A 13273-nucleotide genomic window follows, 5' to 3' on the forward strand; every position below is an offset into this window, starting at 1 on the left:
AGCAGCAAAGGGTTTAATACTTTACAGCACTTCAAATAGATCCAGAAAAGGCAGAACTCTGTTTATACCCAGACGCAGTTACGGTGGCACAAAACTGCTTTTACTGACACAGTTTATTTTGCTTGACAACAAGTATAAGCAACCAGCAGGGTTGTCCTGGCAGTACAGTCAACAAAACTTCAAGGTGTAAACAGACACGGAACAACTTGGTCAGCAGAAGAGCATATTGCCTGCTGTCTTCTCTCTCCTGTCCCTTGGAGCTACTGGCATGTTTGGAAGAATAGCACTGAATTCCCGAGGGTAGCTGAGGATTTTAACTTTTTTTTATCAGAGCAGCTGGATTTACATTAGGCTTACACTTTCAGTTGAAAATTTAGGGTGAATGTTTCTTGTTCAGTGTTCTATCAAATAAGGTTAATTTTGTAGGGTTGTTCCCCTGCCCTCCCTTACTGCGTAGAAAGAGTGGTTAAGTTTATTATTTTCTGAAGAAGTTACTGAAAACTGCTAGCAAGTTGTGCTTCTCTCTGGTGACCTTGAATACTTACTGTCCCTGAATAGCCAGTTCAGTCTGACTGGAAAATCCCTTTCTTCACAGCTGGTCACTTCACGTTTCACAGCACATGCCTGCCTTAAGTTTAAAACTGTTCTAGCTACCTAACTCAAAAGTGAATGTGCTAGTTGTGTTTCTAAGTTGAAGGACCTGGAGTAAGCAAATAGCTATTAGATCCGTGTGTTTAAGAAATATAAAACTAAATAGAAAAGCAATTTTGCTTGATGTACCCCACCCTGTAAATTATGCTTGCTTATGGAGGCAAATACTTCTACTTCCTTGATAGGTGGGTGGAGTTAGGCAAGTGAGAGGAAAGGAATTTAGGATGTGTCTAAGCAAACCAGAATGAGGAACTCAATCAATTGGATCTGGAAGTAATTTAGCATTTGAACTTCTCTGTCATACAGCCAAAGGACTGACCTGGAATTCAAGATGGTTGATACAGTGTAGTCTGCTAGCAGAAGTGCTGCTCCCCAAATGAGAAAATACTCAGTGTTAACACTTCAAGGAAGATAATTTTATCTTTTAATTGTATGGGAGAAAAAACTTTCTGGCTGCGGTGTGATACCTGTTGGCCATGTTGGTTTGACACCATTATGTATTGTTTTAAAATCTTTCTGCACAATTCAGATTGTGCAAAGCCTATGTACTTTGCTTCCCAATAGAATGGTCAGTGTGAAACAATTAAATGAACACAGTTGTACTACTACTCAGTCCAATTTCTAGATCCCTATTTACTTGATGTATTTGAGTATTAGCTTTAGCACTCAGGGCGTGAATTTGTAATGCAGGCATTAATTGTTCAATGATTGATCATAGTTATCATAGATATCCTGAGTAGGGGAAGCATCTGCAGCATTTTATAGCCTAACTGCTCTAGCTGACAGCCTTGCTGCCCCTTTATGCTAATAAACGTGGCAAAAATGAAGCTGTCATCTCCCTAGTGGCTACTGTTTAGAATTTGGCAAACTGATTTAAACCTTTCTGGTTTAAACTAATGCCTCAAAGCCTGTATAACAGGGCTTAGCTGTCTACTTCTTCAATGATGGAAGTAACAGATGAGGAAAAGAATGGTAAACTAGAAGGTCCTGAAATTGGAATTCTTTTTCTACATTAGTTGTCTAGGCAGTGAAAATATATTGAATGAGTAAAATATATTAATGATTGACTTTCTGTAAAAGGCAATGGCCTACATTTTGGTGCCTATTATTTACTTAATTCAGCTGTGGAATAAAGCTGAAATATGTTTAATTGTGTGCTGTGGTCTATGTCTGCATTTTTAGATTTAGAATTTGCTCCCCTTCATGGAGTGAGTCTCATATCTCTGCAGACAAAGTGTCTTAGTTCTCCAGTAATTCTCCTCACTGTAATTCTCAGTGTAATTGTCCTGAACTGCAGTTTCAAGCTGAGTTAGATGGAGTAGCAGTAATGTGCTCTTAAAATGGAACAGGATGGCCACACGTAGTGATAGTAAGTGTTGGGTGAGTCTGTCTTGATCACCATTCTTGATTTACTGCCCTACTGCAGTAGTGGTACAGTTCTACTCTAAAAGAGACTTGAGGTTCTTTTGTTCATTGTATTGTCCTTGAAGTAGTTAGGTCATAAGAGTTTTTGAAAAAACACTATTTAAATGGCCAATAACTCATTAATAGAGCACTTAGTCTTTAAACATTGATTTTTCTGATGTCCTGTGTGTGGAGCACTTATTTTCCATCTTTACCTTGTAATGAACAGTATACAACAGAAAGATCTCGGATATCTTTGAATTTCAAGTGTGTGTGTGATTATTATGCACTGCTGTTGAGATTAACATTTTAGCTTTCTCAGAACAAAAGAACTAAGAAGTGAATTAAACAATAATTTTCAATGATGCATTTGTCCACACTTTTGGCTAATTTAGAACTTCATGTTAAATTTCTAGTTTGATCCTCAGTGAAGTGATGCCAGTGTGTTGAGAGAAATGCTGTATATCATGTAGATGAAAAAAGGTAGTGCTAAAGGCAAGTCTTGTAGTAAGATATTAAAACAAAAGCTTATCAGTTGTTTGTTCTACCATTGTGTTGTACTGTAATTAAACCACTGAAAAGATGTGCTACTTCCTGGTCGAGATTTTCTGTGCATCTCTGAGCCCATCCTTTATCTTCTCTGAGATCCTTCGGGAGTGTGTCATCCTATATCAGGACTGTATATGTCTTGGCAAACAAAACACATCATGACTTTCTCACTTGTCAGGCTAAGTAAGGAGTTCTCCTCAGCCGACCTCTTGGAAGATGTTACAGTAGTAATTGTTAAGCAGAATGGTTTTTATTGTTGTTTATTTTTATTTCTTTGAAGGAAACTGTCTACCTACATTTCATAGGTGAAGTTAAAATTAGTCCTTCAGGAGCATATCAATTTTGAAACTTATTAATATCAGCTAAGATTCATATATTTTATGTGCATAAGTTTAATGAATTATAGTCTGGGATCTCTATGGAAGTATTTTTCTATTTCACTGATCAGGAAATATTAGGAATTTGTTACAGGAGTGGGGAAATTGTAGTGATACCTAAGTGCATGAAAATAAAATGTGGACTGTGATTTAGCAGGTTGTTGGTACTCTTGTAAGTAATTGACCTAGAAAGCAATGGAGCTTAAATGGAATGAGATTTTTATACACCCGATTATGGTGTAGAGCAGAGGAGGTACTTTTGTCCAGTTTGCGTAAACCAAGTAGTAACTTGAAATATGATAAATACTACATTTGTAAAATTAATAAATAATGCCTTGAAAAGCATGGAAAAAAAAATCTGTAATTGTTTGAAACTTCTTTAATGCAGTTTCTAAAGAAGACGGACTGTGCTGGAGAAGTTTGAGTGTACTGATGAACCACAAGTTTTACTTTAGAATAAAATCTCCATAAATTTTGTGGAAGCAGCATGGCAGGATGTCTGCAGTTAACTGAATTTTATTAATGGCATATAAATGAGAGAAAATGCAGTCATGAGGACATTAATTAACAAGGTAGAAATGTGGACAGTGATTTCTTTTTCTGTCTGAGAATGTGTTATAATACTGGGGGATAAGTTTCTTAAATATCGGTATGTCTTGTATTTTAAGAAAGAGGAGAAACTACTACTTGAAGCATACATATAGTTGCTACATGAATTAAGGATGTGATAATTTTTTAACAGTTCTCAGAAGCTGACTTGTTTTGAATGTGCACGAACTACCTTCTCTGCTCTAAATTGGACTGGTTGTTAATGTGAGGCACAAGAGGGCTGGGACTTGAGTTTGATCTGGAGAGGTGTGAATTAAAAAAGCAAGTATAATTAGGTCACTATATGCTGCCCTTTTTTCTGGCAATACTGGCCTAAGCGCCTCCTCATGTAACTTGCATCAGCTCTCAGAACTGGTTTGCAGTGACTAAACAAATGCCTGAGCCTGTACAACTCAAGAGGTGGTGGTGCAACTCAGCCATGAGCTTTGAGGAGGGGAAGGATTTATAGTTACTCTTGAAGCTGGCACTGCTGCTCAAGTTGGTTGGTTTGCAGTGGAAAGGGGGGAAGAACAAATGGTGCTGGTTTCACATAAGGCGCTGTGTTACATAGCTGCTGTAAGAGGTGGTGCTTTGGGAATGGGGGAACCCACCAAGGATACTGCATAATTAATAGCATATTAAATACCAGTATACTACCATAAATGCTAGTTAATAGTTAACATATATACATGTTTGTTTCAGGGCTGGTGCTTGATTTTGTTTTCTAAAGATAACTTTTAATAATGACACAAAAGTGGTGGCTGGATTGACCTTTTGAGAAAGGTCATTTGAATTAGTGAAAACTAGTATGGAAGGAACAGTTGAATTTGTTACATGAAAAGGACCAGCACTGTGGGTTCTTGACCAATTGCTATGTTAAAGATAACTGACTTCTTTTCACTAAGTCTTAAAGTCAGTGCATTTCTCCTTAGACATCAGCTTACAAACATGCTGCTGGTATTACTTATTTCTTTATTAGATGCAGGAAGAGTATTTTCTTCCTGTTAGTAAAGAGCATCACTTTTCTAAAATTTACGTAATGAAATTCAGTTGCATGCAGTTAAATGGACATCGGTGTAATAATATTAAATTCAATGTGCATTTTCTGTGGCCATTTGTTTACAAATTATTTTTTTATTTCCACTTTTAATTTTGTGTCTGGTATTTTGTAAGTTTTGTGTTGCTGATGCTCTGTTGCACTTCCTTTCCTGTGGTCACTCTCCTGTGTTTCCTTGTGCTATCTTGTCTGTGCCCCATCTGCAGATTCTGCAGAGGTGTGTTTACAAAGGGCAGTGATTAATCAAAAAGTTGGAAGGATAAAAGGCAGATATTATGCATAAGAAAGAACAGGGTAGGGAAAAACAAATAAGCACAAGCATGTTTGTTTCTCCTTGATTGCGTCTCACTTTCATAACAGGAGGATTTTCAAATGGAGCAGAATGCTAACTGAAAACAAACAGGAAATAAAAAAATAATTATCTCTGCACTGAAACATGAGAGGGTTCAGTACTTTCACATTAGTAAATTAATGAACTAATTAATTTGGCTTTTAGCCTTTTGTTATGAAATCTATATTATATACTATTATGTTGTTATATATTAATGTATAGTGATTCATAAAATACAGAGTTTTATTTAGAGTAGGGTGGGTCTGATTGTTAATGCAGTCAATGTAGCCATAATTTCTTGATCTGTCTGTAATTTTTGTTTGCCTTCATCTTTATGAACATATGACTATTATTTTCTTTTTCTTCAATTTTAAGATCAAAGCAATATCTGTTGGGGGGAAAAAAAAGCTTTCATGTTCTGCTTTTCATTCTCTTATTACATACACCCAGCTAAGCTTTCCTGTGCTGGCGTTCCCCTTGATTACTGTATTGACTCCCATCTTCTAGACGCAGTAGCACTGAAGCTGTCAGGTTAGGGGCACTGTTTTGTGCTGTTTGGGATGAGTATGTAAGATATACATACCATCTGCTTTGTGTCATTTTCCAGTATGAGATCTGAAGAGCACTACTATTGGTGTTTCACTCCATTGTAAACCCACCTTTTCCTTCGGCACTGATTTTGAGCTATCATTTCTTTTGAAGAGTGTGACAATAGAGTTAAATAAAAGCATGGAGAATTTTGCATGGAATCCTGAAAAAAATCATTGCTTTTATAGTAAAAACATGGGAATATACTAATTTATTTGAAGGCAACATCTCTCCCTCAGCTTTATGCTTGCTTTAGGACTTGATAAGATTCCTTATGAGTGCAGGAAATCAGGGATTTCTACCATCCCATCGGGTTCCTGCAGTAACTATTGTCATCTTGACTACTGGAAGTGACTCATTTCAATAGTCACACCTGGCTGGTTAGGAACATTCCAGTCCCTGCTTTCACATGCTCTGATGATCAGGTCTCAGCCAGTGACTCTCTTCTGTCAGGTGACTCACTTGTAACCTCTTCTCAGGTGCAGAAGTTTTGACTAGAAGTCTTGTGTCATAAACACCTTCAGATTCAATAAGTTGCTATTAAAATTTAATTAACTCTACAAATGGATGTTTACGAAGTTACCTGATGTTGCAGCAATCTTGAGATTAACTTAATGGTGTGAGCTAGTATTGCTGAGAGGTAAAAACATTATTTTTTTTTTTTCCCCTTATTTTCACCATGGTTTTACATTACAATTCCCGAATTCTGTCTTCTGGCAAAACTTTTCCTTGTGCCCTCAGTGCTAGTCTTCCCTGCAGCATGTTTCTGTCGTGGAACACTGGCACCTTAAATGTACGAGCAATTAATATTTTTGTGTGTTGACCAACATAAATATAAATTCTTACCTATGTGTGGCAAAAGGTGGTGTTGCTAACAGTGGCTGATCCTTTCCATGCAGGCAGCAGGTTAAGTACAGTTTGTAGTAATTATTTGCATAATGTATGTGCTCAAATTCAATCATAGGTTAAACAACTAGAAATCAAATACAAATATTTCTTGATAATGTTAATGTGTTGAATCCTGAAGAGGGTGTTTTGAGTTTGATACATTTGTCCTTTTCCGCATTGGGAGGTCAAGCTATATTTTATAGCAAATAAAATTTTACTGGAGTTTGTTTCATCATACTTGTTCTGTTTTTCCAGATAGTTTACTATTCTTTTTGTTTATTTTTACAGTTTTATCTTCAAGACACTAAAAGTAGTAATGGTACCTTCATTAATAGTCAGAGACTGAGTAGAGGATCTGAGGAAAGCCCACCATGTGAAATAATGTCAGGTGACATCATCCAGTTTGGTGTAGATGTGACAGAGAACACGCGGAAAGGTAAGGGTATGGATCATTTTTTGTTTCTTTCAAGTATGTTTATTTAGAACATCTTCTTATAATCCATTTTTTAACAGTAAATGGTATTCCTGTTATTAGAAAATAGGTTTTTTTTCTGGTTACCTCTTCCCTCCTTTGTGCTTGCAGAGTCTTCTGGCCACACAGTAAACTGGAAATAAGAAAGGGAGCTGCTGAAAACATGGACTGCATTTCCCCTGTGTCCCCTCCTCCCCTTTCCTTCCTTCCCCCCCACTTTTTTTTTTCTTTCTGTGATTGCTACTGATTTTTATTTCTGCAGGTACTTTAAAGGAGTATAGAAAAAAGTTGCTAGCTGAAAGATGAGGTGATGGGATTTTTTTGTTTGGTTTGGTTTACTTGCAGTCCTCTTCCCATTATGCATGCTCAGGAGATCGTGTTACTGTGGTAATAGCTATGTATCTGTGTTAATCAATAAAGATGCAGCCTCAGCCTCTTTTCTTTCGCATTTATGTATGGTGTTTCAGGAGCCATTTCTTTTTCTTCTTGAAGACTGGTCTGTATGTGAATTATTAGATTGTAATCAGTGTTGTCAAGACTTTTTCAAGTTACCTCAGGGGTCTATTATTTTCTGTAAGCATTGAACTTCTGGCTGTATTCTGGAGTCCTAATCCGGTAACACATGGATTTGGCAATAAAGCAGCAGAACTGCCATCACTGCTTTTCCACTTTACTACTTTTCTGAGCAAGACCTTCATAGAGCTCATACTTAGAGGAGTATATTAAGAAAGAATGAAATGAAAGAATTGTATTAAATTTAAATGCTGATGGTAAAGTTAATTTAAGAAAACAAAGAAAAGCCCCTGAACATACACCTGTCTCCAAAACCAACCCAACACCTCCCCTGCCCCTAAACCCAACAAACCAATCTATAGTACAACAGTAGAATTTTTAAAGGGCATCAAGTGAATAAAACAAAAAGATGAAGCCTGCTCTATCTGTTACTCATGCATTCTATCCTTTAGGCAGGTAGGTTATAGTTCTCAAAGTTTGAAGTATCAGAGGAAGGTTAATGAATACATTTTTAAAGAAAATATTGTTAAGCAATGGTGGCAAGTAAGCTTCTGGAGCTATAATATTTTTGAGTGATTCATTTTAGTGAAGGTCCCATCACATTGTTTCACCTCTCTCAAAAATTATGTTGCAGAGATTTAACTCCTATATGTCCAGTTGGAATTGTCTGGGAGTTATTTAAAATGTTATTTCATGTGAAGTGATTGCAAATATTTATGAATACTAGCAGTATATATGGAATAATTCAAAGCAATACATTGCATCTAATACACCTGGAACTATTCATTTGATGAGATGCTGTACTTGCTATAAAAGAAGCTGAATTTCTTCATGTGTATTTAGATGTAAAACAATTTTTATTTTAATATTTAGTTGGAAGTAAAATTGGAGTTCGGTTTTGTTTTTTTTTTTTTCTTTTTATCAGCAGTTATTTGCGATTAATTTATGTAAAAGTTTGTGGGAAGTTCACTGTAAGCAAATTCTTGCCAGGAATGCTTGCTGGTAGCAGTTCTTCCCAGTGGTTTTATGTTGGCTTCTCAAAACACAAATCCAGTGACCTGGCATTTGTGTAATGAGTGATTATGTTGTCCAGCCTTCCTTTTCCTCTTCTCTAGCTTTGATCAGAGGAGTTGTACTCCATGTTACTGATGAATATGCTGAGCTAGCTAACGAGGAAGAACATCCAAGTTTGCTTTCCTCGCCTTCTGTGCTCTCCCAAGCAATGAATGAAGATTGTATCACCATGCTGGGGCATGAAACAGCTGCATCACAGCCAGTGTTTAGCCATGAATACAATTGGAATGCATATGAACACTTTTTTTCCAACAGTTAATTTCAGTAGTTTTAGATGTTACTGATAATCTAGTAATGAAACAGACATGAAAGGCGTTTTTAAATTAGTGATTCCCTTTAAAACCATTTTGCATTCTGGTATTTACATAATGCCTTACTTGCACAAGACATTTCAGCATTTTGCTGTGTGTAATTATAAGGTAATGACAGGAGAGTTTACTTACCTATGTAAATTCTGAATTGTGTAAATATTGCTAGAATACATTTATTTTTGTTTTATTGTTCAAGCAGTGTCTTAGTCATTTCCTTGCAAATATGATCTTGATTTGGTTCATTAAAATAGTGGCAGGTTCAGCATGATTTTTTTCAGGATGCCTTGGATGAGCACTGATTCCTCCTCTTTTTCCTGATGAGCTAAAGTTGTTAACAGGCCTCAGATAAATGTTTCCAACCCTCACGCTTCCTTACTTGTCCACTTGTTATATTACGAACAAGCACACAGGACTGCCCCTTTCCCTCTTCTTAATACAGTACTTATCTATTTATCATCTTATAGTGCTTTTCTCAGTGTTTGGGTGGATGATATTCTCTTAGCACTTAGTAAATTTCCCAGTCAGTGCCGGAGCCTTCCAAGTTAACTGATGGTGATGTCTGCCTGCCATGGAAAGGAGCAGCAGGCTTTCAAGTGGGGTCAAATAATACCAGAAGATTTAGTTCAAATACAGTTTATGCACTTTTTTCTAGTCGAGATCAGACTCGTCTTTTTATACATCTCTTTCCTCGTGTGGTGTCTGAAGGTGGCCATGCAGGGGAGGGAGCCCAGCGCGTGGTGCTCGGCAGACACGGAGCTCTGAGGGGGGAGCGAGGCCCTGCCGGAGCGCTGGTTTGGTTATCGCCACAGATGCTGTTCTCCCATTAACAAGTGGGAATTAAAATGAGAGCATCATTTGGAAATGGTCTCTCTACTAAGCTAAAACTTTGAGACAAATTGTTTCTTCATTCCTGTTTTTATGCTCCTTTGCAGCATAAACCCCGTACCAGGGTTCAGGGCAGCTCTCGCTGGTCTTCTGGAGTTGTGCGGTGAAGCGTGTGACAGTTACGTGTTCCAGAATGATGCAGCGAGTTTGTGACTGAAGTTTCGCAGAGCAAATCTAGCAGGAACGGGGTTTATTTCCCGCCCCGCCTTTGGTTGCTGTTAGCCGGGCAGCGCGGGGCCGGGGCCCGCGGCTCCCGTCGGTGGCTGCGGCCTGGGGCGCCCCCTGGCGGCGCCGCAGCTTGGCTGCCGGCCGCGCGCCTGGCCGCGCGGGGGGCGGGGCGGGGGCGGGGCGAGGGCGGAGCGCGGGGGCGGGGTCACGGGGGGGGAGGATTTTCTCAGCCCCATTCGGCAGCCAGAGGGGGTGTTACTGCTGTGGTGGTTGTTGTTTTGGTTTGGTTTTTTTATTCCCCCAAAGGAATACTGTAGACCTGAATTTGAGCAATTACTACTGTCCTGCCTAGTCATCACGATAATATCGTTTTATATCTTGCTTTACTTTTCCTTTAGGCTTTCTCATTATTTTTCCAATTATAACGAACTGACAGCTAAAGGGCAGAGTGCAGGGGTTTGGGTTTTTCCTTTTTGAATTACTTTTATGCGATGAACCTATTAATGCTTGGTATATTGTCACAGTCACTCTCTATCTGAGACTCTGCTAAATCCCTTTTATCTCTTATTTTTTTACACAAATAAAGCTCCTGCAGCTTTTGTGAGATTTTTTTTTTTTTTTTCCCCAGTCTGAGTGTTGATGGAAAAAAGTTCAGAATTATATAATCTCACAGCAGACCTGCCTAATATACGACCCAAAGGTAAAGCTGTCTGCTGGTCTTCAATTTCAGATACCCTAACACTTTCTTCTTGAAATCACTAACTTTCTCTTCATGCCTTGAAGGAAAGATTCTTCATTATCAAAGCTGTGTGAGTATTGCATGCTACAGCTAATGTTTTGGGGTTTCTTTGTTTTTTTGTTTTTTTGTTTTTTTCTTAATGTCTTTGCAAGAACTAATTCGTGAGTTCTGGAGACCTAAGTCTACAGCCAAAAAAGACCACAAACCCCATAATTTGATCTGTTTTGGGAATGAGGTCCTGGCTGTTCTTCGCTGGGATGTAAATTTAATACTTTACCAGTTCTGCCTGAAAAAACAACGTGATGTAGCCAAGAGGATACTTCTCCAGAGCATTAGCTTTTAGCACTGAATAAAGGTTAAAAGCAACTTTGTTTAGTTGGATCATTTCTCCTGTATTTTTAGATTCTATTGAGGTAGCTTCCTCGAAGACCTGTCTTGTTTCCCTGGAGTATTGGCAATGTCCTAAAACACCCTGTGCCCCCCTTTTTTTTTTCTCTTTCAGAACCAGATTAACTGTTTTTCTGATATTAATAACCATGAAAGTAGAGCAGCTATTTGTCTTTATGTTGGTGGGTGCTTTAGGTATTCTGGTAGATGACTGATGACCATATATTTATTTGTGTTTAGCTTGCAGCAGTATTTGGGAACAATGTCTATATTTCCATGTAACTGGAAAGAATTTTTACTTCCCAATTCATAGAACCATACAAGAAAATAATTGGGGAAAAAAAAAAATCATAATTTGACTGTTTGCAAGGTCATTGAAAATGGTATCAATAGCATTTTTAGGAAACATGGTGAATAGAGGTTGACCTTGATGTAAGAATCAAATATTGCATTGCATTTCCTCCTCTTATTCCTTAGGACCTTCCTTGAGTTCAGAGAATCTTGGATTTAGTCCTGGAGAAGCAAGCTTTCTCCTAATGAAATGAGGCCACCTGTCTAGGGTTGTGCATTAGGTGTGTACCACAGGCATACCAGAACAGAGATGTATTGTCTTGAAGAATGCTGCTCATAGTGTTCAGGAGGATGTACTTCTCAGTGGTTCCTATATTCTTCCTCTGTGTTCCATTTTTGATCCTTGTGTTTGTAAATAACAATCCATTGGCAAGTTCCAGGTGTTGAAGTGTGTGTCTGGTAACACAAATTGGATGTGTTACCTTTGAAGTCCCTGGATATGCTTATAGGAATCTTGACAAGAAGGTAGCTCATAATTTGGTTTGTACTTCTTATACTTTTATACTTCCCATTACCTAGCGCACCTAAAATGAATTTTTTTCCCCCTCATTTTACGATCAAAACATACAGTTAACTTTTAAAACTTGCTGCAGTAAAGACAACTTGCAGGTGTTGCAGCATGTGGAGAAATTGGAACTGGAACTGCTTCACAGCCAGGATAACCTCTTCAAGTTTCTCAAGAAGAATTTTCCTGTCTCCAGAGGAGGTCCAAGAAGGCAGACCCAGGCACTGGTGCTTGAAAGCATTCCTGCCTTTTCTTGTTTGCCTGCCTCAGAGTTTCTTATGACAGTTTACTCAGTTACTCTAACATTAACCACTGAACTTATAATTAAATAGCAATGAATCATAATGATTTAGTATTTGTTTCTTTCCAGTTACCCATGGATGTATAGTTTCCACAATCAAACTATTTCTTCCAGATGGAATGGAAGCCCGATTGCGAACAGAGTAAGAATAAGTATCTATTCATGTGTTGCAAAATTAAACTACTGTATAATGGAGATTTGATGGATATTATGTTCAAAATCAGCACAGGAACAGTTTATTTTCCCATGATCATGCAAAGAAAGTAGCTGAGAGCATGGCTCTTTTGCAGGCATTATGAAAAATACAATTTGCTTGTTGTTTTTAGAAATTAAGACAACTATGAAAGAATAAAAAAGTTCTATAATTAGTTCTTACCAAGTTGGGCTTTTCTGACTGGCTGTCATTTAGTGTACTGCAATGGGTATTATAAACAGAATATAGGAAAAGAGAAAGCAAATGAGCAAATTCTCCTTTGCTCTTTTTTTATTTGGGATTATTATTTTCACTCCTTTAAATGCATGTACACTATACTAAAGTGGAGTTAATGGTGTCTCTGTACACATCTACACAGAACACTTTATATTCTTCAGAGAAGTCATACAGTAATGTGTCTTCATGGTGCTGTTACTTGGTGCACAATGAAAGAAAGCTTTGCCTGGTATGAGGGGGAAAAAATACAATAAAATATGTCGCATGGAATAATGTTTGGAAACTCAGATGAATATTGAGAGGGTTTTCTGTGTATATGTGCACATTTTGGAGAAAATATAAAATAGTAGTAGAAACAAATTCCAGCATTTTGTTTGCAGTAACTGAGTGCCAATTACAAATAACATAATTGTAATAATCTTTCATTCTCAGCAGTTGTATATTTTTGATCAGTTATTTAAATATTCTTTTATCATTAGCATCCAAAAATATTTGCATGAAGCTTTAGGGTGTCTTTACTTATGGGAAGATAAATCAAAATAAGCCATTGTGGGAAATTTTATGTTTAATTGCATGTCTTAATAAGAAATAGTAGAACTATATATGGTGTTACATTTTTAGTTCTGATGAATATGTGCAAGTATAACACTTGTTCTAGTGAAGTGTACAAAAATCTGTAATTTACTGTGCATTATTTTACTCTG

The 13273-nt window shown here is 37.5% G+C and overlaps 1 protein-coding gene across 36 annotated transcripts in view; it reads left to right on the forward strand.

Annotated features, from left to right (window-relative positions):
* Positions 1–13273, forward strand: part of LOC104366569 (sarcolemma associated protein) — an 87880-nt gene that overhangs the window by 29577 nt on the left and 45030 nt on the right. For 20 of the 36 annotated variants that reach the window (XM_042799430.1, XM_042799439.1, XM_042799435.1 and 17 more), the window contains exons 3-4: positions 6722–6869; positions 12209–12281. In XM_042799430.1, the coding sequence (XP_042655364.1) occupies positions 6722–6869; positions 12209–12281 (221 nt within the window). Of the gene's footprint in view, positions 1–6721; positions 6876–12208; positions 12282–13273 lie in introns of all 36 variants that reach the window. The other 16 variants (XM_042799428.1, XM_042799449.1, XM_042799438.1 and 13 more) reach the window with 1 other exon arrangement.

This window comes from Tyto alba, unplaced genomic scaffold (genome assembly GCF_018691265.1).
Source record: "Tyto alba isolate M040663 unplaced genomic scaffold, T.alba_DEE_v4.0 Super-Scaffold_3, whole genome shotgun sequence".
Taxonomy (NCBI): Eukaryota; Metazoa; Chordata; class Aves; order Strigiformes; family Tytonidae; genus Tyto; species Tyto alba.